The sequence below is a fragment of the Hemiscyllium ocellatum genome, chromosome 2, assembly GCF_020745735.1.
Source record: "Hemiscyllium ocellatum isolate sHemOce1 chromosome 2, sHemOce1.pat.X.cur, whole genome shotgun sequence".
Taxonomy (NCBI): Eukaryota; Metazoa; Chordata; class Chondrichthyes; order Orectolobiformes; family Hemiscylliidae; genus Hemiscyllium; species Hemiscyllium ocellatum.
Genome location: NC_083402.1, coordinates 89,449,033 through 89,473,468, shown reverse-complemented (window position 1 = coordinate 89,473,468; position 24,436 = coordinate 89,449,033). Strand labels below are relative to the sequence as shown.

The 24,436-nt window shown below is 39.8% G+C and overlaps 1 protein-coding gene across 2 annotated transcripts in view; it reads left to right on the top strand.

The window, feature by feature from the left end:
* Positions 1-24,436, top strand: part of isca1 (iron-sulfur cluster assembly 1) — a 41,414-nt gene that overhangs the window by 6,969 nt on the left and 10,009 nt on the right. The window contains exons 2-4 of one of the 2 annotated variants that reach the window (XM_060845241.1): positions 6,921-6,974; positions 10,488-10,593; positions 11,767-12,035. In XM_060845241.1, the coding sequence (XP_060701224.1) occupies positions 6,921-6,974; positions 10,488-10,593; positions 11,767-11,834 (228 nt within the window). In that variant the 3' untranslated portion in view covers positions 11,835-12,035. Of the gene's footprint in view, positions 1-6,920; positions 6,975-10,487; positions 10,594-11,766; positions 12,036-24,436 lie in introns of those variants that run through there. The other variant, XM_060845236.1, reaches the window with a different exon arrangement.

The following is a 24,436-nucleotide window of genomic DNA, read 5'->3' as shown; positions in this document are numbered from 1 at the left end:
CATGTGACTTCTGACTTTTTGTAGTCAACCAATAACCTTGCTGATTTGTTCCCTTTGTACCTGCTAAAAGCTTCTCCTGATATATCCTGAATACGTTTGGATATACATGGTTCTCTTGCTTGTATTGCCTTCCTATTATCTTAGGAGGAACATGTAAGGCTTGTTCCCTCCCCATTTCCTTTCTGAATGCCTGCCCACTGCTCTTTTGTAGATTTTGTAGATTTCTCCACTAGGGGTTCCCAATATACCTTGTATTACTGAAATGAGGTCTCCCCAAATCTAAAACCTTTTGCAACTTTCCTGTGATATTTCTTTGTCCATAATAAGCTTAAATTGCACCCTGTTGTGACCATTACTACTAAAATGCTCTCTACTTGTCCAGAATTAGATTCAGAACAGCTCCATCCCTTGTTGGGCCTCTACATATTGGCGTAAAAAGTTGTCCAATGCATATTACATGAAATCCACTCCATCCAAGTCCTTAATACTATATCTGTCCCAGTTAATGTCAATAAACTTGAAATAATCTTTTATAATTACTGTTTTGTTAGTATTCTTACATCTCTGCAAATTTGCTCATCAATTTCCTGCCAACTCTTTGCGGTGCGGGGGGGGTGGTCAATAATAAACATTAAATGGGTCATTTTCTGGTTGGCAAGATGAGCTGAATGTTGTGCCATGTGAATCGGTGTTGGAGCTACCACATTTTACAATTGCTGTAAATGAAAAGACCAAAGTTATCATTGCAATGTTTATTGCTGATACAGAGCTAGGTAGGAATGTACCTTTTGAAGAGGACATGTGGATTCTACAAAGGGAACTAGATAGGTTAATTGAGTGGGCAAAGATCTGGCAATTGGGGTATAACATGGGAAAAGTTTTGATGTAAATAAAGAAGAAACCTATGTAAATGGTCAGAGTTTGCAGTGCTCTGTATTGCAAAGAGATCTGGGTGTCCTTGTGCATAAATCACAATTGATTAGCATCTAGCTACAGCAAGTAGTTGAGAAAGTTAATAGAATAATATTCTTTATCTTGTAGGTAGTTGAATATAAAATTAGGGTGCTTAGAAGAAATGGGAGCAGAATTAGGTCATTCAGCCCATTGAGTCTTATCCACCATTTGATCATGGCTGATGCTTTCTGAACCTCATTCTCCTATCTTCTCTCCATAACCCTTGATCTCTTTGATAATCAAGAACGTATCTACTTCCGTCTTAAAGTTAATGATTGGCCTTCAAGCCCTCTGTGGCAATGCATTCCATAGGTTTACTACCGTCCTAGCTGAAGAAATTCCTTTCCATCTCAGTTCTGAAAGGTTGTCCCTTTACTCTGAGGCTGTGTCCTTGAGTCCTAGTGTCTCCTACTCGTGAATACATTTCCAAGCCTTTCAGTTTCAATGAGATGCCTCACCTCATTCTTCTAAAGTTCTAGTCCTCCATCATTTCTCATATGACAAGCCCTTCATTCCCAAATCGTTCTTGTAAACCCCCTCTGGAGCCCCTCAAATGCCAGAACATCGTTCCTTAAACTGCTGTCAATATTTCAAATGCGGTATGACCAGCCCCCCCTCTTATACAGCCTCAAGAGTATATCTGTTCTCTTATTCTCTTGCCCACTCAAAATGAATGCAAACATTGCACTGGCTTTCCTAACAGCCAATTGAACCCACACGTTAACCTTAAGAGAATCCTAAACTAGGACTCCCAAGTCCCTTTGTGCTTCAGACATTTGAAACCTTTCCCCATTTCGTAAATAGTTTAGGCCTGTACTCTTCCTACCAAGATGCATAATCTCACACTTTCCCATATTATATTCCATCTGCCATTTCTTTGCCCTTTCTCCTAGCCAGTCAAGTCTTCTGAAGCTTCCCTGCTTCTCCAATACTACCTGTTCCTCCACCTATCTTTGTGTCATCTGCAAACTTTGCAATAATGCACTGCCTTTTCCTTCCAGATCATTGATGTATAACGTAAATAGCTGTGGGGTCCACCAGCTCCCACATCACGCAGATACAATACATTGCCTGGCCTTTCAACTCTATTTTATTTACTTACTACTTTCTTTTTAAAAGTCCTACTGGTATTTTAGTTTGTGCCTGTAAATATTTTTCCGATTTGCCTTCAATCTCAGAGTAACCAATAATAGATTAATCAAATTAGCAGCTGTTACAAACTAATTAACTTATGGCTTTCCTGTGACATCACCCTTTCTTTTGTACTGGGCCCCTAATTTTGGCTTCAATTTATCCTGTGAAAAGACCTTACAAAGTATGAACCAAGAAGACCAAATTTTTTTTACAAATCTCCCTTTCCTGACCGTGCACATTAGTACAGGATGTTAAGATTGCTGGAAAACGGGATTAGAATGTTAGGTGGTTGGTTTGTCTTACATAAACTTGATGGGTGGAAGGGTTCTTTTCTGTGCAATAGACCTCTGAGCCTCAGTTGAGTTGTTATATGGACCTAAAGAATTTATTTAGGCATTCATGTGTACAATCAACAAAATGCTGATGCACAGGTACAGAAACTAGTATAAAGAACTGATCATTGTTCTTCCAATTCTCTGCTGTCAAAGTTACAAAATAATATTTCAGTTGCATAGATCTGTGGCAAGCCCTATTGCGAATACAACATTCAGTTTTGAACTCCAAACCTTAACATTGACATAATGGCTTTCAAAATGACAGAGCTATTTAGCAGTATAATGTCTGAATTAAATTATAAAGTTAGATTGCAAAATTTGATTTACCTTATGATTTTAGTTTATGTTAATATTGGACAAATCAGATACCAGAATGAAACCTGGCTTGTTGGATCCTAACTTCCTTTTTAACCGAGTTGAGAAAATTTGTAGCTCCTGTTGAGGTTCCAGAGTAGATTTGCTCACTGAGCTGGCAGGTTCGTTTCCAGATGTTTCATCCCCAAACTAGGTAACATCTTCAGCAAGCCTCTGAATGAAGCACTGGTGGTGTAGCCCGCTTTGTATTTATATGTTTGAGTTTCCTAGAGTTGGTGACATCATTTCCTGTGGTGATGTAATGTCCTGTTCTTTTTCTTGGGGAGTGGTAAATGGGATCCAAATCAATGTGTTTGTTGATAGAGTTCTGGTTGGAATGCCATGATTCTAGGAGTTCTTGTGCGAGTCTCTGTTTGCGTTGTCCTAGGATGGATGTGTTGTCCCAGTCGAAGTGGAGTCCTTCCTTATCTGTATGGAAGAATACTAGCGAGAGTGGGTCATGTCATTTTGTGGCTAGTTGATGTTAATGTATTCTGATGGTTAGTTTTCTGCCTGTTTGTCCAATGTAGTGTTTATTACAGTTCTTGCAAAGTATTTTGTAAATGATATTAGTTTTGCTTGTTGTCAGTATAGGGATCCTCTGTGATTCCCCTGAAAAACAGGTATACCGTTTTTCATACTATTGGGGGGGCCTGACTTACCAGAGGCATGCACAGGGGTGCAGATCTCTGGCACAGAATCTGTCCCTGCTGCATAAAAGGGAAGGGGGCAAGGAGGAGAGTGTTAGTCATTGGGAATTCAAAAGTTAGAGGATCAGATAGAAGGTTTGTTGGGAACAAAAAAGACTTACGGTTGGTGTGTTGCCTCCCAGGTGCCAGGCTCCATGATGTCATGGATCGTGTCTTTGGCGTCCTGAAAGGAGAGGGTGACCAGCCCGAGGTCATGGTCCACATAGGTACCAATGACATAGGTAGAAAGAGGGGTAGGGATGTAAGGCAGGATTTCAGGGAGCTAGGGTGGAAGCGGAGAGTGAGCACAAACAGAGTTGTTATCTCTGGTTTATTACCCGTGCCACGTGATAACGAGGCGAAGAACAGGGAGAGATATAGGCTGAACACGTGGCAGTAGGGATGTTGCAGGAGGGAGGCTTTCAGGTTTATGGATAATTGGGGCTCATTCTGGGGAAGGTAGGACCTCTACAATCAGGTCAGACTTGAACTTACTTGAACTGGAGAAGTATAATATCTTGGTGGCAAATTTGTAGGTACTATTCGGGTGGATTTAAACTAGCTTAGCAGGGGGATGGGAACTTGAGGTATAGTTCCAATGCACAGAGTAGGGAGGGCATGGACAGGATTTCATGGTCATAGGAATATGCTGGCAGACAGCAAGCTGGTTTGAAGTGTGTCTACTTCAACGCCAGGAGTATCCGGAATAAGGTAGGTGAGCTTGCAGCATGGATAGGTACCTGGTGACTTTGTTGTGGCCATTTCTGAGACATCGAAAGAGGAAGGTAAGGAACAGATGTTGCAGGTTCCAGGGTTTAGATCTTCCATTAAGGTCAGGGAAGGTAGTAAAAACAGGGGAAGGTGTGGCTTTGTTAGTCAAGGATGGTATAATAGTGGCTGAAAGAACTTTTGATGAGGACTTATCTACTGAAGTAGTGTGGGCTGAGGTTAGAAACAGGAGAGAAGAGGTCACACTGCTGGAGTTTTTTTATAGGCCTCCGCAAATTTCCAGGAATGTGGAGGAAAGGATTGGCAAATTGATTCTGGGCAGGAGTGAAAGGAACAGGGTAGTCATTATGGAGGACTTCAACTTTCCCAGCATTGACTGGAAATGCTATAATTCTAGTATGTCGGATGGATCAGTTTTTGTCCAATGTATGCAGGAGGGTTTCCTGACACAGTACATCAAAGGGCTGACTAGGGGAGTCCACACTGCATCTGGTATTTGGTAATGATCGAGGCCAGGTGTTTGATTTACTGATAGTGATTGGAAAGAGTGACCATAATTTTGTTGCGTTTATTTTAGCGATGGAAAGGGATAGGCACATGCCACAGGTCAAGAATGATAGATAAGAGAAGGGGAGTTATGATGTGATCAGGCAAGACCTAAGGGGCATAGAATGCAGCAGCAAAATGCAGAGGACGGGTACAGTCGAAATGTGGAGTTGGTTTAAGGAACAGATGTTGTGTGTCTCTGATTGGTGTCCCTGTCAGGCAGGCAGGAATTGTTAAGGTAAAGGAACCGTGGTTTACTGAAGAAATTGTATCTCTGTTAACCGGAAGGAGGAGGCTTATGTAACGTTGAGGCACAATGGTTTAGATGAGGCGATGGAGAGTTACAGAGTAGTTAGGAAGGATTTGAGGTGCAGATTCATAGCTCCTTGAAAGTAGAGTTGTAGGTAGATAGGATAGTGAAGGCGGCGTTTGATATGCTTTCCTTTATTGGTCAAAGTATTGAGTACAGGAGTTGGGGGGTCACGTTGCGGCTGTACAGGACATTGGTTAGGCCACTGTTGGAATATTGCTTGCAATTCTGGTCTCCTTACCTATCGGAAAGATGTTGTGAAACTTGAAAGGGTTCAGAAATGACTTACAAGGATGTTGCCAGGGTTGGAGGATTTGAGCTGTAGGGAGGCATTGAACAAGCTAGGGCTGTTTTCCCTGGAGCGTCGGAGGCTGAGGGGTGACCTTATAGAGGTTTACAAAATTATGAGGGGCATGGATAGGATAAAGAGACAAAGCCTTTTCCCTGGGGTCGGGGAGTCCAGAACTAGAGGGCATAGGTTTAGGGTGAGAGGGGAAAGATATAAAAGAGACTACGGGGCAACTTTTTCACATAGAGGGTGGTACGTGTATGGAATGAGCTGCCAGAGGAAGTGGTAGAGGCTGGTACAATTGCAACATTTAAAAGGCATCTGGATGGGTATATGAATAGGAAGGGTTTGGAGGGATATGGGCCAGGTGCTGGCAGGTGGGTCTAGATTGTGTTGGGATATCTGGTCAAAATGGACGGGATGGACGGAAGGGTCTGTTTCCATGCATCTCTATGACTCTAAATCTAATACCTGTATCTAAGTCTACTCCTCCACAATATTTTCTTTTTCGGGAGTGAAAACAGATGAGAAATCTTGGTTTAGCACCTCTCAGATCTCCACAGGGTCCACGCACAACTTCCTGGTTCTGTCTTTGACAGGCCCTATTCCTATCCTAGTTATCCTTTTATTCTTCACATATCTATAGAAAGCTTTAGGGAATAGTAAAGTTAAGTTGTTGGAGTGGTAGACAGTGGAAGAATGTTTCAGGCTGCAGGGAGACTTTTCCCTCTCACTTTAAACCTATGGCCTCTAGGTCTGGACTCCCCGACCCCAGGGAAAAGACTTTGCCTATTTACCCTATCCATGTCCCTCATAATTTTGTAAACCTCTATAAGGTCACCCCTCAGCCTCCAACACTCCAGGGAAAATATCCCCAGTCTGTTCAGCCTCTCCTATAGCTCAAATCCTCCAACCCTGGCAACATCCTTGTAAATCTTTTCTGAACCCTTTCAAGTTTCACAACATCTTTCCAGTAGGAAGGAGACCAGAATTGCACGCAATATTCCAACAGTGGCCTCATGTCAAATACCCAACGTAATAATGTTCACCCTCTGCTTCCTGCCAGTGAGATAATTTTGGGTCCAATGTGCCAAAAATCTCTGGATCCAATAAGCTCTTACTACCTTGGCTTGTCTGTCATAGTCCATGTGAGGTTAGATCAACTATGGTACTCTCAAATACACACAGAGTCACCTACTCAAATATTTCAATTAAACTTGTTATAGACTTTCCTTCTCTTTTTAAAGTGAATATTTGTTTGTGTCCATTGATCAAAATTGTTCTAAAACTATGATAACAAATGCAGCTTTACGTAGGCTCTGGTGGTGGAAGGAAATGAAGAAATTCAATTATGAGAATTAGGTGGGGTCTGTTTTAAAAAGTAGCCTGGTCTCCAACTGATTTCACCAGAATGTGCATGAGAAATATGATTTCCCAAATTTTATAAACATTTTGTATATTAAAAAGTTCTGTTATCATTTCATAGATATGTAGTGATAAGTTTTTATATTATGTGGGTGTAATGTTACAATTTTGAAATCATTGTTAAACATTTAAACTAATTTTTTTTTCCTATCTAGACTCCTTTAGCTGTTAATAAAATTAAACAGCTGCTTCAGGAAAAACCTGAATATGTAAGTATTTTTAGCTGTCTATCACACTTGCATGTCTGTCCATTATGAGGAAAAGACAAGAATTGATGTACATGCATTTTTTGTTTAAAAAATGCTTTACTTTGCAGCAGAAGTTGTACGTGTGATGCTACTTATACCATGCAAAATAATTTAACTTTCCTTTTGCATCATCTGTTGAATAAATGAATAAAAGTACTGTATCAATGGTAATGCTGTTGAAAGTCTAGAACAAGTTTGATGGAAGCTTTTGAGCAGGTGATTAGGTGTGTAGTTGAGGGTATTACAGTTGATTTAGTCTAACATGACAGATGGGTCACAATGGTAAGAGCTGATTGGATCCAGGGCTATTTGGCACATTGGATCCAAAATGAGCTTATTGGCAGGAACCAGAGAGTGAACGTTGGTCATGTTTCTTTGTGACTGGTAACCTGTGTTCAGCGGTGTACCAGAGTTTTGTTCTGGGTCACTTTTTGTTTGTAGTTTGTATTAATGATCTAGACATGAATGCAGAAATTTTGATCAGTTTTTGATCATCATTCAGATGACAGAGAAGTTGGGGATGTTGTAAACTGATTATACGATGATTTAAACAGGCTGACCAGATGGACACAACAGTCACAAAAGGAATTTAATCCTGAAAGTTTAGCAGCCTAAGGGAATTTTAGAAATCTAAAGGAATACGCAATGAGTAAGAGGATCAAAGTGACTTTGATGAGCATGCCTGTAGGCAGTGAAGGCAACAGGTCTAGTGGATAAGATAGCTCAGAAAGTATTTGGGATACTTGTCTTTATTAGTCAAGGTTACAAAATTGTGAAAGTTACAAGAGCAGTGACATTATGATGGAGCTATGTAAAATGTTAGTTCAGCCAGAGCAGGAGTACTGTGTGCAATTCTGGTTGCATTGCGAGAGGAGGAATGTGGTTGCATTAGAGAGGGTGTGGAGCAGATTTGCCAGAATATTGCCATTGCCAGGGTGATTTAGCTATGAAGAGACACCATATAGGCTGTAGTTACTGAACAAAGAAGGCTAAGAGGGCACCTAACTAAAGTATGCAAAATCATGAGGGGCACAGGGTAGATGGGAAGAAACTTATTCCTACTATGGAGATGACTGTAGATTTAAGGTAAGGAGGTTTAGGAGAGGATTTGAGGAAAACTTTTTTTTCCCCCAGAGGTTAAAGGTTATTTGGCGCTCACGGCCTGAACAGGGGATAAAGATTTTTAAGTACTTCGATAAACTATTGAAACACCATTGTAAAGAAGGCTAAAGGTCAAATGCTGGAAAATTAGACGAGAGTAGATAGGTACTTGATGACTGGCACAGACAAGAATGGACAAAGGACCTCTTTCCATATTGTAAAACTCTGACTCTAAGGGGCAATGGGTCAATTTTTTCTCATTCAAGATGATCTACACTTGATACTTTAATGACAGGTAACATTTCATGCTACATGTCAATGCAAGCCTGAATGTTGTCCATGCCTGGCTACAAGTGAGCATATCGTGCTTCATTATCTGAGGAGTTGTGGATGGTACTGAACACTGCAATCATGAGCAAAACATTCCCAATTTCTGGCTTCATGGTTGGTGGGGAAGTTGTTAATGAAGGAACTGAGTTTGGTTGGGCTTAAGACCCTACTCTAATGAATCCTGTGTCAGTGTTGTGTGGCTGAACTGATTAGCCTCCAACAACCAAAGCCATCTTTTGGATACAAATAAATACTTTCAGATTTCAAATAAATGAAAAATGTTAGAAGTGCCTTATGTGAAAGAAATTACCCCACTCATTCCTGTAATGTAAACGTCTTTGGACCATAACATTGTTGCCGTAGCTGTCACCAACAAGGTGAGAAAGTGAGTTGAATTATTTAATAGTCCTTCTCGTCATACAGAGGTGATTTTTCTTTGAAACATAGAAGATAGGAACAGAAGTAGGCCATTTGACCCCTTGAGCCTGCTCATTGTGATCACGGCTGATCATGAAGCTCAATATCCTAAACCAGCCCTTCCATATATAGCTTGATCCCTTTAGCTACAAGAGCTATATTTACATTCTTTTTGAAAACCCATAATGTTTTGGCCTCAACAGTTTCTTTAGCAGTGAATTCCTCAGGCTAATCGCTCTCTGAGTGAAGAAATTTCTTCTCATCTCAGTCTGTAAAGGTTTATGTCTTAACCTTAAACTATGACCTTGGTTCGGGAACATCCTTCCTACAGCTAACCTGGTTCATCCTGTGAGGATTTTATAGGTTTCTGAGATTTCCCACTCAATCTTCTAAACTACACTGAATACCATTGCAACTGACTTAATCACATTCTCCTCATACATCAGTCCTGCCACTCCTGAAATCAATTTGGTAAACCTTCATTGCACTTCCTGTATAGCAAGAACATTTTTCCTCAGATAAGGCGACTAAAACTGCACAATATTCCAAGAGTGACCTCACCAGTGCCTTGCATCCTTGTTCTTGTACTCACATCCTCTCACTATTAAGGCCAACATACAATTTTCCTTTTTTACTGTCTGCTGCACCTGCGCACTTTCACCAAACTGGTACTTGTAGGTTCCCATGTTTCAGTGAAAATTGCCTTCTCTCAACTTACAGCCCATTGAAATAATAATCTGCATTCCTGTTTTTGCTATCAAAGTGGATAACCTCTTATTTATGCACTGTATACTGCATCTGCCACACATTTGCCCACTCACTCAAGTTGTCCCAATCACACTGCAACATCTCCGCATTCTTTTTACCATCATCCTTCCACCTAGCTACACGTTTTGAGATATTGCATTTAATTCCTCCATTTAAATCGTTATATTGTGAATAGCTGGAATCCTAGTACTAATCCCTGCAGTACTCCACTAGTCTGCCTGTCATTCCAAAAAAGACCCATTTATTCTGACTGTTTCCTGTCTGCTTATGAATTTTCTATTCATTTCAATAGACTATCCACAATACTATGCACTTCGATTTTACACATTAATCTCTTCTGTGGAACTTTGTCAAAAGCCTTCTGAAAGTGTGAATAAAGCACATCCACTGGCTCCCCCAATCAACTGTATGAGTTACATCCTCAAAGAATTCAAGTAGATATGTCAAGAATGATTTCCCTTTTGTCTATCCATGCTGACTGTGTTTATCTGTAGTTAATTTCTCTTATATTTCATTTCCTCTTTGTGTGAGTTTTAGTACAGGTTTATACAAATGGAAGCGCAACATTCGAGAGAAATGATGCGTTAGTTTTTGTCCTGGATAATCGCTAGAAATTTCTAGAAACAGTCAACTTATCTGTCTGAAAGTGCCATTTTAAAAGTTAAACTAGTGTTTTTAAAATAAAAATCAATGTAGGAATTTCCTTCATGCCTTGTGGCTGTGACCCTGAGAATGATTGATTGAAAGTATAAGTTAACTTGCAGCATATTTGTTAATGATAAAATTCTTATTGGACAATAAATGTAATTAAGGAAGTGAACAACCTGCACTTTTTTCTAAAATATAATTCTGTGGTAGATTGGATTGAAGATTGGAGTTCGAACCAGAGGATGCAATGGTTTGTCTTACACTTTAGAATACACAAAGGAGAAAAGAGAATCAGATGAAGAGGTGGTCCAGGATGGTAAGGTCGCTTATTCTACACATCTTTTTTGTTTTGTTCTCCATCAGAATTGTACTTTATTTTAAATATGTTTATATTGTAAATACTGAAGTCCAGATTTTAATTTACATCTCATTCCCTCACAGTTTTAAAAGAAAACTGCAATTGTTTCAATGGAACTTAGTGATCAATAATGTAGTTTAGCTTTCCTGAAGTATAGGGCTAGTTTGAAAGCCTAAATAGATTTGAAACCGAACAGGTTCAGACTGAAATCAATTCAAAGCTCAATGCAACTGCCCTGTGACAACTTTTCAGACTCGGTGCCTGGTCTTTGCTGAGTTACTTAGTTGAATGTACTGTTAATGGGATTCAGCTGACCATAAAATAGATTTAAATGCTTTGACCTGTTAGATGCCATCCTTCCAAAATATGAATTCTGCTCTCTATAAATTTCAAATCCATTAATTTAACCGTAAAACATTGGATCAGAAATCGGCCATTGGACCATCAAGTCTGCTCTGCCATTCAATGAGATCATAGCTGATAATCCTTAACTCCACTCTCTGCCTAGTCTCCTAAATACATGATTTCTTTATTGCTTAAACATTTTCAATAACCCAGTCTTGACAGCTTCTGCAGTAAAGAATTCCACTGAGAGAAGGAATTCTGTTTCATTTCTATCTTTAATGGCTGATCCCTTTCTCTGAAATTATGCCGTCTGATTCTACATTACATTTGGCCTGTCAAGCCTCCCAAGGTTACTTTTTCAGTAAAGTCTCTTCTCATTTGGTCCAAGCGTAGCTTACTCAACCTCTTTCAAAAGAATACCCCTTCATACTTGGAATCAACCTCATGATCCTACTCCAGACTGCCTTCAGTGCAAGTATATTTTCCCTTAGATAATGGGATCTAAACTGTCGATGGTATACTAGGTGTGATCTTAGTAGAGTCTTGTATAATTTTAGTAACACATTCATATTTTTATACACTTTTGTATGTTTACTAGATAAGTCCTTAATCTTGACCTTTGCTGTTTTTATTCTAAATTGGTGTAAGAAAGTAGTTTTTTACATTTGTTCTACATTTGCCACTCACAGCTCTGAACATGTCCATTTTGATCTGACTCCCTGCTGTATCTGGAATAAGGTTGATCTTAGATCTACTTTTTTTTAATCTTGTTGTTTATTGTTCCAGGGGATTTGAGTGCCACAGACAAGTTCAGCATTTGTTGCCCATTTCTATTTGCTCTGAGATCTGAGTGATCTGCTAAGCCATTTAGAGAGCAGTTAAGAGCCAGCCCTATTGCTATGAGTGTGAAGTTACTATGTTGGCTCGATTGGAGAAGGATGGCAGATCTCCTTCCCTCAAGGACATTAGCAAACCAGGATCAAAATCAGCAAATCAGAAAATTGACTAGATCATATATGAATTATTTATGCACTTCACAACGAATTAGCATTTAAAATAGTCTTAATATTGATATTGTACCTATTAAATCATACCTCTATCATTTTTTTTGTTTAATTGAGAACATAAACGGGTGCTGGCAGGTGGGACTAGATTGGGTTGGGATATCTGGTTGGCATAGACAGGTTGGACCGAAATGTCTGTTTCCATGCTGTACATCTCTCTGACTCTAACATTTAACATTTTGGCTTTATTCTAACTGATTTTAATGCAGATGGCAGTGGTTAGTTAAATCCGTAAAACATTTTATGATTTCTGTGCTTGAGATACTTTGGTTATTTGCAACATTTAACCTGGTCCATGAAGTAACCTAGGACTAAGATTTATTCCAAATTAATAATAAATCTGTCACTTGTTTACTTTGGGACCTCTCTTAACATTGGAGTACTGATGGATTGTGTATGTTAAGCTATTGATATGAATCGGGTTTGTTGATAAAATCAGAAGCAAAAAATTAGCAGCATAAGATAGACTAATCACAATATAATCTGATAATACTTTATAGTAAATAATAAAACAGTTCTTGTGTTTTCTTGCATGTTAGAACAGCAGTTAGAGCAAATGTCATGTGTAAAATTTTAGAAATTGGATATTATGCCCTGTTCCATTATCCATAGGTTATTGAAACCCTTTATAGGGTTCAAGAAACACTGATGCAAGACATTGGCTATTCTTCTGCTGAAAATATGAACCATGTCACTGGAATATCAAAAGGAATCTGTAAACGAAAGTTCTTAATTCAAAATAAGTTTTAAAAATTACACAAACTGCTCAATAAATGTTTGTAATTTATTTAACATGTAAAGCAACTTTCATACAGTTTATTTTTTTTCATCCTCCCTCTCCTGCCGCTGCCCCCCCCCCCCCGATTGAATTTACAACCAAGTACACCGTAATGGTTAACTACCAAGACCATGGACAGACATAACAATTGATGCTTTGGTGATCAGTGTCAACTGGTTCTAACCTCAGATCAAGTTTCTTTTTCTACATTAAAAATCACACAACCCCAGGTTATAGTCCAACAGGTTTATTTGGAAGTACAAGCTTTCGGAGCATTATTCCTTCATCAGCTAGATAGTGGGGCAGGATCATAGGACGCAGAATTTATGGCAGAAGATCAAAGTGTCATATAACCGATGCAGTGCATTGAACAAAAATAGGTTGCTGTTAAGTCTTCAATCACCTAGAATTGGACTGCAGGTCTCCATTTATAACACACAAATCCTAGAACTTCCTTAAAGTTACATTCCTGAAATCACTTTTCTTTCTACTAAACCTTAAGTTATGTCTCTGCTTAGACAAAGCATTCAAGGTATGAGGTGTGTGTGTGTGTGTGTGTGTGTGTGTGTGTGTGTGTGTGTGTGTGTATAAAGTGTAGTGTGTTGTGGAGTCACCTGCAGTGTGATATGAACCCAAGATCCCGGTTGAGTCCATCTTCTCAGGCACACTCTCGCGCACACTCACTCTTGCATACACATGGACACGCGTGCACACTCGCTCTCGCATACATGTGGACACGCGTGCGCACTCTCACGTAGATGCGGACACGTGTGCGCACTCACTCTCGTGTAGATGCGGACGCGCGCACGCACTCACTTGGGTACATGCAGACGCTCGCGCACACTCACTCTCGCGTATGTGCGGACGCGCGTGCGCACTCTTGCGTACACGCGGACGCGCGCTCACTCGCATACACTTTGGAAATAGAACCAGTCTGACTCAAGGCTGAGATACAGACTCTCACCTCACACTTCTAAAGCATTGTCTGACCTGAGGTGTCACTTTTTTTTAATAAAACCTTAAGTTATCTTGTGAATGTGACTTGAAAGAAGTTCTGGGATTAACATGTCGATGAATTGAGGTCTGTAGCCCCATTCTAAGGTAATTGAAGACTTGACAGCCACCTGAGTTTGTCCAATGCATTGCATCAGTTGTATGACTCTTTGATCTTCTGCTATAAATTCTATGACTATGATCCTGCCCCGCTAGCTTCCTGATAAAAGAGTAGCACTCCAAAAGTTTGTATCTCCACTTAAATCTGTTGGACAATAACCTGGTTGTGATTTTTAATTTTGTCCACCCCAACCTAATACTGATACCTTCATATAATTTTTTTGCCTAGTGCTTAATACCCAATCTACCCAGGCATGGATAATTCCTTCATCATCCAAGTGATTTTGGTGCTTGCCGCATGACTTACATTTCATATGTTTGCAAATTGCATCCTGTTTACTACTGAAATTATATTATACCTTAATTCCTTAAAAGGAATTTTACAAAAAATGTGATCTTAATTTCAAGAAATCTCCAGTCATTGTATTAATATTTATCAGTACTATTATGATTTGCAGTGTATTAATGTTTGCGTTGTGAATTCATGCTGTATGACTGATAACTTTGTTTTCAATCTTAATTTAAATTTAGTTCACTTCACAAAATTAATTAAAATAAGCTTTCGCATTATCAGCCATACAAACCAAAATGTCAAAGATAACATTAATTAAAATCAGTAAAGCTTTTTAAAAAAAAAATCAATACTCAAGATTTCCCGTCAATGCTTTTAAATAAGATTAGAAAATTAATTGAGCCACTTTGGTCAAAGCAACCTTGCAGTTTTGAGAATCAACTCTCTAGATGTAAATGAAGATGAAATGACAAACTTGTAGCCTTGCACTCATAAATGTAAAAATTTGAAATTATAAGAGCCTTCACTAAAAAGAACTCTTTCTTTAAAAAAAAAACTTGTTACTGAAAATCTAGAATGAATATACTCTTCATTTGTAGTCATTTATTTGGTGAGGAAGGATTCTAAGTAGAACAATAGCTTTTTTTTCAATTTTATTACCTGCTTCAATAGAAAGTTTGAGGGTCTAATATTGTCTGGAAAGTAATTTCTTTCATTTTATAAGTTACAAAATTCTGCTCTGTTGAACTTTCTTCATCTTTTTCTAAAATATATGCATTGTATTTATGAAAGTGGAAGGGAATGTTTGACTTGCACTTCAGTTGTAGGGCCCTCTTGTGGCACAGAAGTAGTGTCCCTACGACTGTACGGCTTGGCTTGGGTTCAAGTCTGACCTACTCCAGAAGTGTTACATTTTTTTTAAAACGTTGTTTCTGAATAGAAACAGAAAATACTGCAATTACTCAGGTTTGGCAGCATATGTAGAGAAAGAAGTTTTGACCTTGCAAACTTTTATGTTCATTTTGTAGTTAAAACTTCAAGTCGTGAATATTATTGATTTCTGATCTAGTATGTTTTGGGATGTTTATATATACAGGATCAATTTAGTTGTGTTTCTAATCAATGACTTCATTGAACAGCAGCAACTTCAAGCAGCTTTAACATAATAAAACGTCCCCAGAAAATTCACTGGAGTATAACGAAACAAATATGACACCAAGATTCCTGAAGAAGGGTTCATGCCCGAAACGTCGATTCTCCTGCTCCTTGGATGCTGCCTGACCTGCTGTGCTTTTCCAGCAACACATTTTCAAATATGACACCAAGCCATACAAGGGTAGCTATGTTGTTTTGATCACTTAAAACCTGGTCAAAGTGATAAATTTAAGGAGTGTGTTAAAGGAAGAAATTGAGGTAGAAGGATAGAGACAAGGGAAATCCTGGACTTGCAGGCTGTGCAGCTGAAGGCGCTCCACCAATTCATGATGCTTAGGAATCCAGAATGAGAGGAAACTGTATATCATGGAAGCTTGTGGAGCTGCAAGTGATTAGAGAGATGGAGGAAAGAAACTCTGGAGAGATTAACATGGCTAAATGAAAGATCTACCTGTCTTGTCTGAAACCAAAGTTGCAAAAACATGTCCCAGGTTTAATTTGTGAAATTTTGGCTTTGATAGTTAATTTTCTTAATCAAATATAGTTTCCAACTGTGCAAATGCAAAATACGCTTACACTTGAAAACCCAAACGTGGCTTGTCATTCCCGATAGATTTATGCATAACTGAACCGTAAACTGAAAAATGCTCAGACAGATGATGTCATGGAGAAAATGTTGACAACCAACAGGCGATGTGGAGAGTTCTTCAAGGAGTAGGTCTTTTATTTGAAAACAAAAAACTGTGACACTCAGAAAGCAGATTCTTGAATGCCCACGAACCTCAGGGCCTGTGGTTTTTTTAATATCTTTTTTTAATCATGTTTCTGTTAGCTTATCAGCATGTCCAACTGTGCTAATGAAAATTATCTCACTCCTGGCCATGCAATAAACCAGTGATGTTAGTTCCCATTATCTCTTTTGTTTTGCCACTATGGTATTTTCTACATAATGTCATTCTAATGTCATGATTAGACACTTTATTGTCAACTCTGGAATGGAAGACCATTGTTGCAGACGCTACTTAATATTTTCCTAATGTCATGATTAGATATTTATTGTCAATGGTCTCAAGCAGGCTGACTCTAGTAACTATTTATTAGCTATTTAATGTCCTGTCTTGAACATTTATTATTACAACCTATTCCAAACCTGCAATGATGATATTTAGCAGGTGAGGCTGACTTTACTAACTGTGTTAGTTTGTTCCACCATAGTGACCTTTCACCCTCAACCTTACTCTACTCATTGGTCTAAGAACATTCCACTGTTCTTGCCACAGTGACTTTTTTGACTAGCATTCCATAGACCCTTTGCAACAGGTTGGCAGTAGTCTCCATGCTTTAACCCTTCCCATGCTTTCATATTCTTTATTTTCCATAATGAATATTTAAATCACATTAAAGCTAGTTTTCATTCCACTCTAGTGCAAATTGGAGTGCAAATCCTTCACATTTCTTACCGTTCTAATGTTTAAAAAGCTCTCCATTTTCTTTTTACAAGTATTGGATTGATGTAATAGCTTCAATATATGCCATCTTGTTACTAACTCAACAACAAATGGAAACAACTTGCTCTCTGAAATTTTTCAGAATATTGGAAACCTTTATCTGATTTTCCAAATGCCCTTGAGCTTCTCTGCAGTTTAAGAATGAAAATCGTTCTTTTTCTTAATCATGATATTTAATTTCTCGGAATTGTCACTACTGTAATGAGCAGTAGTTCAGTTTTGGCCAAAGTAATGTCTTCTGCAATTCAAGATTAATGAATACCACATAATGGTAAAGGGCAACTGTATTGTGATTGATAGGTAATAATTAACATAATGTTTGTAATTCTAGAGTCTTAATCACAATGACAATAGCTTGGATTTACATAATATCAGTAACCTAGTAAAAGCCCCAAATCATTTCCAAGGAAAGTTATTGAGCAAAATTCAAATAGTCACATGGGATAGTTGATTGCCGACGATATGAAGTTAGGTGGACAGGCAGGTAGTATTGAGGAGGTGGGAGACTACAGAAAGAATTAGACAGTTTAGGAGAGTGATCCAGGAAATGGCTGCTGAAATTCAATGCGAGCAAATGTAAGGTCTTGGGGGAGAAAAGAAAACAGGCATGGCCTATTTTCTAAACGTTAAGAAAATTCATAATGCAGAAATACAAAGGGATCTGGGAATGTTAGTCCAAGATTCGCTAAAGGTTAAGTTGCAAGTTGAGTCCATGATTAAGAAAGCGAATGTAATGTTGTCATTTATCTCGAGGGTTGGAATATAAAAGCAGTGATGTGCTTCTGAGATTTTATAAAGCTGTAGTTAGGCCCCATTTAGAATACGGTGTCCAATTTTGGGCCCCAAGGGCATACTGACACTGGAGCGTGTCCAGCGGACATTCACACGGATAATCCCTGAATATGTAGGCCTAGCATATGATGAATGGCTGAGGATCCTGGGATTGTATTCATTAGAGTTTAGAAGGTTGAGGGGGAGATCTAATAGAAACTTACAAGATAAGACATGCCTTAGAAAGGGTGGACACTGGGAAGTTTTTTCCATTAAGCGGAGAGACTAGGACCCATGGGCACAGCCTTACAATTAGAGGGGATCAATTTAGAATGGAAATTCTGAGACATTTCTTCAGCCAGAGAGTGGTGGGCCTGTGGAATTCATTGCTACAGAGCGCAGTGAGGTTGGGACGTTAAGTGTCTTTAAGGCAGAGATTGATAAATTCTTGATCTTGCAAGGAATTAAGGGCTACGGGGAGAGTGTGAGTAAGTGGAGTTGAAATGTCCATCAGCGATGATTAAATAGCGGAGTGGACTTGATGAGCCGAATGGCCTTCCTTCCATACCTGTGTCTTTATGGTCTTCAAAGCTTGTTTAAGGAGTGCCATAAAGGATTTAAAGAAGTTTATGTAGGGAATTTATAATAGAGCATAGCAATTTTTTTAATTAAACAAATATACACTATAATGGTATATGTGGCTGCCTGTTAAATCCAGGATTTGATGCCTATCCCTAATTGCCTTTAGAAGTGAGTGAAAAAGGCAGGTGAGAGTAAATCACATTTTGTGGCCACATGTAGGCCAAACAAGGTAAGGATGGCAGACTTCTTTCACATTAGTGAAAGACATTTTTGAGCCAGATGATTTTTACAACAATCAATAATGGTCTCCTAGAAACTAGGGACAGGGTTTATTTGGCCCATCCATGCCATTTGACATAACCATGACTGATCATCTGTCTCAGTGCTAAGCACTCGCCATACCCATCAACACTTTTAGCTTCTAGAAATGTATCTGTTTTTTTTTCTTAAACCTATTTATTGACATAACCTCTACAGTCTTAACATCACCATCCTCTGAAGAAATTCCTCATCTCAGTCCTAAATAGCTAACACCCGCCCCCATCATCAACTTCAAAGAAAGGGAAACAGCATTTCTATATCCAGTCTGTCCAGTCCTCTGATGGTTTTATGTTCCAAAAGATCCTACCTGCAGTGAATGTTGGTCCAATTCACCCAGTCTCACCTCACAAAACAATCCCAGGGATCAATTTGGTGAACTTCTGTTGCATTCTGTATGGCAAATCTCCTACCCTCAGAAAGAATATGCAAAAGTGTCCCACCAAGCCTCTATATAGTTGCAGTAAGACATCTGTGCTCCTGCACCCAAGTCCTTTTGCAATGAAGGTCAGTGTACCATTTGCCTTCCTAACATCTTGCAAGCTTGCTGTCAGTAACACCCAGGCCCCTTTTGTAGATCAGTACTTTCCATTCTGTCATCAGTGTATAATATTCTGCTTTTCTGTTGAAAATAGCTTTGCATTTACTCACTCGCTCAACTTGCCTAAATTGCTGTGAAAGCCTCTTTATATCCAATCACCATTCTCTCAGGTTCATGTAGGTTTGTGTTAGTAGCAAGCTTGGAAAAATAACATTTGAGTTTCTAATACAATTTATTGAGATATATTGTGAATAGCTGGGTCCCAAACTGGTCCCTGTGATACCCAACTAGTCACCACCGCCATTCCAAAAAAACCCATTTATTCCTATGCTGTTCTGTCTGTTAACCAATTCTCAATCTATGCCAGAAGCCCCAAGTCTCACATACTTATATGCTTTCTGAAAATCAAAATACACCACCTCCACTAGCTCTCCCTTATCAATCCTGTTAGTTATCATTCTTGAAAAGTCTCTGATATGTTTGTCAAACATGAATTGAATTGAACATATTCTCACGTGTGCCAAGGCATAGTGAAAAGCTTTGTCTGTGAGCAATGTGGGCATATCAGAGTGAAGTAGCATAGATAAGTAAATAATAGGTAACCAGCGGCAAAAACAAAATCACAGGTACAGATGAATGTTAAAACTTTGAGTCCATTCAGTATTCGAACAACAGTAGGATAGAAACTGTTGCGAACCGGCTGGTGCGTGTGTTCAGGCTTCTGTACCTTCTTTCCAATGGTAGAGGTTGTAGAAAAACATTGCAGGGTGAGATGGATCTTTAAGAGTGCTAGCGGCCTTTCCTTGACAGTGGGCCTAGTGGATAGATGGGAGGTTGGCCTTTGTGATTGTCTGGGTTGAGTTCACCACACTCTGTAACCATCTCAGACCTTGAAAGGTATATTTGCCATACCAGGTAGTGATACATCCAGACAGAATGCTCTCAATGGCACACCTATAAAAGTTGACAAGGGTATTCGCCATCATGCCAAATTTCCTCAGCTGCTTGAGGAAGAAGAGACATTGTTAAGCCTTTATAACCAGTGTATCCACATGAAGAATCCAAGAAAGCTTGTTGTGGATGACCACTCCCAGGAGCTTGACATACTCCACTCATTCCACCTCTGTGCTGTTAATGTGTAGGGGGATATGATTAACATACCGCCGAAAGTCAATAATGGATTCCTTAGTTTTGCCGGCATTGAGAGCTAGGTTGTTCTCAGTGCACCATTTTTCCAGGTCTTCCACCTCCCGTCTGTAGTCTGTTTCATCGCCATCTGGAATTCGACCGACTGTGGTGGTGTCATCAGTGAACTTGTAAACGGCATTAGTCTGATATCTGGTAACGTAGTCATGGGTATACAGTGAATACAGTAGGGGGCTGAGTCCACAACCCTGGGGGCTCCAGTGTTGAGTGTTATTTACAATGAAATATTGTCCCCAGTCTTCACTGATTGTGGCCTGTGGGTCAGGAAACTGAGGATCCAGTTGCAGAGAGTTGGGCTTAGTGCGAGATCACTAAGTTTAGTAATCAGTCTCGAGGGGATTATAGTGTTGAAGGCTGAACTGTAGTCAATGAGTAGATTCTTACATAGCTGTTCTTGGTGTCAAGATGCTCTAGGAAGGAGTGAAGGGCAAGTCATATGGCATCTGATGTGGATCTGATTTTCCCTTCGTTATTCTGTATCGAATTTGTCAAATTCTTTGGAAATTTTCTTTAGATTGTAGCATTTTACTAAATATTCTGTAATTATCTGTTGTTTTTTCCCCTTTCAAATAGGGCCGTTATATTTGCCATCCTCCAATCTGCCAGGACTGCACAATTTTGGAAGATAATTAAATAATCAAATTGTTTTCTTGGCAGCCTCCTTTACTACTGTGATATGTAGATTAACAGGCCCTGGGGATTTATTAGCTTTCAGTCCCATTAATTCCTCTTTTTTTTAAACCTAATTTTAATTTCCTTCGATCTGCTTTCTCATTAGATGCTTGGTTCCCTCGAACGTCTAGGAGAAAGTGAGGACTGCAGATGCTGGAGATGAGAGCTGAAAATGTGTTGCTGGAAAAGCGCAGCAGGTCAGGCAGCATCCAAGGAGCAGGAGAATCGATGTTTCGGGCATGAGCCCTTCAGGAATTCCTGAAGAAGGGCTCATGCCTGAAACGTCGATTCTCCTGCTTCTTGGATGCTGCCTGATCTGCGCTTTTCCAGCAACACATTTTCAGTTCCTCGAACTTCTGGAAATTATTTGTTTTTTCTTCTGTGAAGATAAACAATCCTTTAATTCTGTCTAGAGTCATAGATGCACAGCATGGGAACAGACCCTTCGGTCCAACTTGTCTGTGTCGAGCAGATATTATCAATTAATCTAGTCCTATTTGCCAGCACCCGGCCCATATCCATCTAAACCCTTGGTGTTCATATACCCATACAAATGTCTTTTAAATGCTTTTATTGTACCAGCCTCCACCACTTCCTCTGGCAGCTCATTCCATACATGCACCACCCTCTGCTGGGAAAAAAATAGCCCCTTGGGTTCCTTTGAACTTTTTCTCCTGTCACCATAAACCTATAGCCTCTAGTTTTGGACTCCCTAACCCTGGGGAAAAGACCTTGGCTGTTCACCCTATCTATGCCTGTCATGATTTTATAAACCTCTATAAGGTCACCCCTCAGCCTCTAATGCTCCAGGGAAAATAGCCCCAGCTTATTCAGCCTCTGCCTATAGCTCAAACCCCCCAACCCTGGCATTATCCTTGTAAACCTTTTCTGAACCCTTTCAAGTTTCACAACATCCTTCCTATAGTAGGGAGACTAGAATAGAACACACTATTCTAAAAGTGGCCTCATCAATGTCCTGTACAGCCACAACATGGCGTCCCAACTGCTATACTCCGTCCACTGACCAATGAACGCCACTTTCACTACCCTGTCAACCTGCAACTCCACTTTTAAGGAACTATAAAACTTCAGCTAAGGTCTTTCTTCAGCAACACTCTCCAGGAGTTACTTTTATCATCTTGCCCTGATTTGCTTTACTAAAATGCAGTACCTGACATTTATCTAAATTAAACTCCATGTACCACTCTGCCATTGGTCCAATTGTGCTCCTCCTGGCTGTCCACTACATCAGCAATTTCAGTGTCATCTGCAAACTTACTAACCATACCTTCTATATTCGCATCCAAATCATTGATGTAAATAGCAAAAAGCAGTGAACCCAGCACTGACACTTGTGGCACACTGCTGATCACAGGCATCCAGTCTGAAAAGCAACCCTCCATCATCATCCTCTGTCTCCTACCTTTCAGCCAATTATATATTCTATTGACTAGCTCTCCCTATATTCCATGCGATCTAACCTTGCTAGCCAGTCTGCCATGTGAAAACTTGTCAAATGCCTTACTGAAGTCCATGTAGACTGCGTAAACTGTTCTAACAAAACTCAATCAAGTTAGTGAGACACAATTTCCCTTGCACAAAGTCATGTTGATTGTCCCTAATCAGTCATTACCTTTCTGAATACATGTAAATCTTGTCCTTCAGAATCCCCTCTAACAACTTGCCCATCAATGATCTTAGGTTCACAGGTCAATAATTTCCTGGCTTTTCCTTACCACCTTTCTTAAATAGTGGCACCATGTTAGACAACCTCCAGTTTTCTGGCACCTCACCTGTGACTATTGATGATACAACTATCTAGGCAAGGGACCCAGCAATCACTTCCCTAGCTTCCTGCAAAGTTTGGGGTACACCTGGATAGGTATGTGCGACTGGGATATTATTGCCATTACAGAAACATGACTAAGGGAGGGACAGGACTGGCAGCTTAATGTATCAGGGCGAAGGTGCTTTAGGTGAGACAGAGGTGGTGGTAAGAAGGGAAGGGGAGTTGCATTTTTGATTAAGGTGAGTATCATAGCAGTAATCAGAGATGAAACAACTGAATAATCATCCATTGAAGCTTTGTGGGTGGAACTAAAAAAAAGAAGGGGATGGTGATGTTATTGGGGTTATACTATAGGCTCCCTAACAGTCCTTGGGAATTAAAGGAACAAATATGCAGGAGATTAGGGAGAGCTGTAGGAACAATAGTGTTGTCATAGGGGATTTTAATTTTCCTAACATAGACTGGGACTGCCATAGCGTTGAGGGTTTACATTGGGGGGAGTTTAAGTGTGCTCAGGAATGCTTCCTCAAGCAGTTTATAGAGGGTCCAACTCAGGAAGGGGCAAAACCCGACTTCCTCTTGGGCAATAGGGCAGGACAGGTGATGAAGGGGGAGCATTTTGGGACAAGCTACCATAGTTTTATTCGTTTTAAAATAGTTATGGAGAGGGGCAAAACTGGTCCACAGGTTCAAGTTCTAATTTGGGGCAAGATGAATTTTGATGGAATTAGACAGGATCTTGCAGGAGTTGATTGGAATAGTTTTTTTGCAGGCAAAGGGACCTCCAGCAAGTGGGATGCCTTTAAAAGTGATTCAGCTGGAGTTCAAGGTCTATATGTTCCTATTGGGGTGAAAAACAAGGTTGACAGGAATAGGGAACCCTGGATGACGAGCGATATTGAGGCTTTGACCAGAAAAAAGGAGGCAGTATGGCTCAGGTACAAACACCTGGGATTGAGGAAATCCCTGGAGGTGTATAGGGGATACAGGAGTTTACTGAAGAAGGAAATCAGGAGGGCGAAAAGCGGGCATGAGATAGCCTTGAAGAACCCAAAGAGGTTCTTTAAGTATATTAAAAGCAAAAGAATAACTAGCGAGAGAATAGGATGCCTCAAGGACCAAAGTGGACATATATGTATAGAATTGCAGAAGATGGGCCAGGTCCTCAATGAATATTCTCCTCTGTTTACTGTGGAAAACGACATGAAATCATAAGATATGGATGCATTTAGAAAGACAGGATCTGATTAGGAATAGGCGAAAGTGAGGACTACAGATCCGAGGAGCAGGAGAATCGACATTTCAGGCATAAACCTTTCATCAGGAATGTGATGAAGAAGGCCTATGCCCTAGACCTCGATTCTCCTGCTCCTTGGATGCTGCCTGACCTGCTGTGCTTTTCCAGCGCCACACTTATTGGCCCTGATTAGGAATAGTCAACATGGCTTTGTGCGTTGGAGATCATGTCTCACAGATTTAGTAGAGTTCATTGAAGTGATCCAGAAGGTTGATGAGTGCAGGGTGGAAGACATAGTTTACATGGATTTCATTAAGGCCATTGATCGGCTGCTCTGGAAGATTAGATTGCATGGAATCCAGGGGAAGCTGGCAATTTGATACACAGTTGGTTTGATGGTAGGAAGCAGAGGGTAGTGGTGGAACAATGC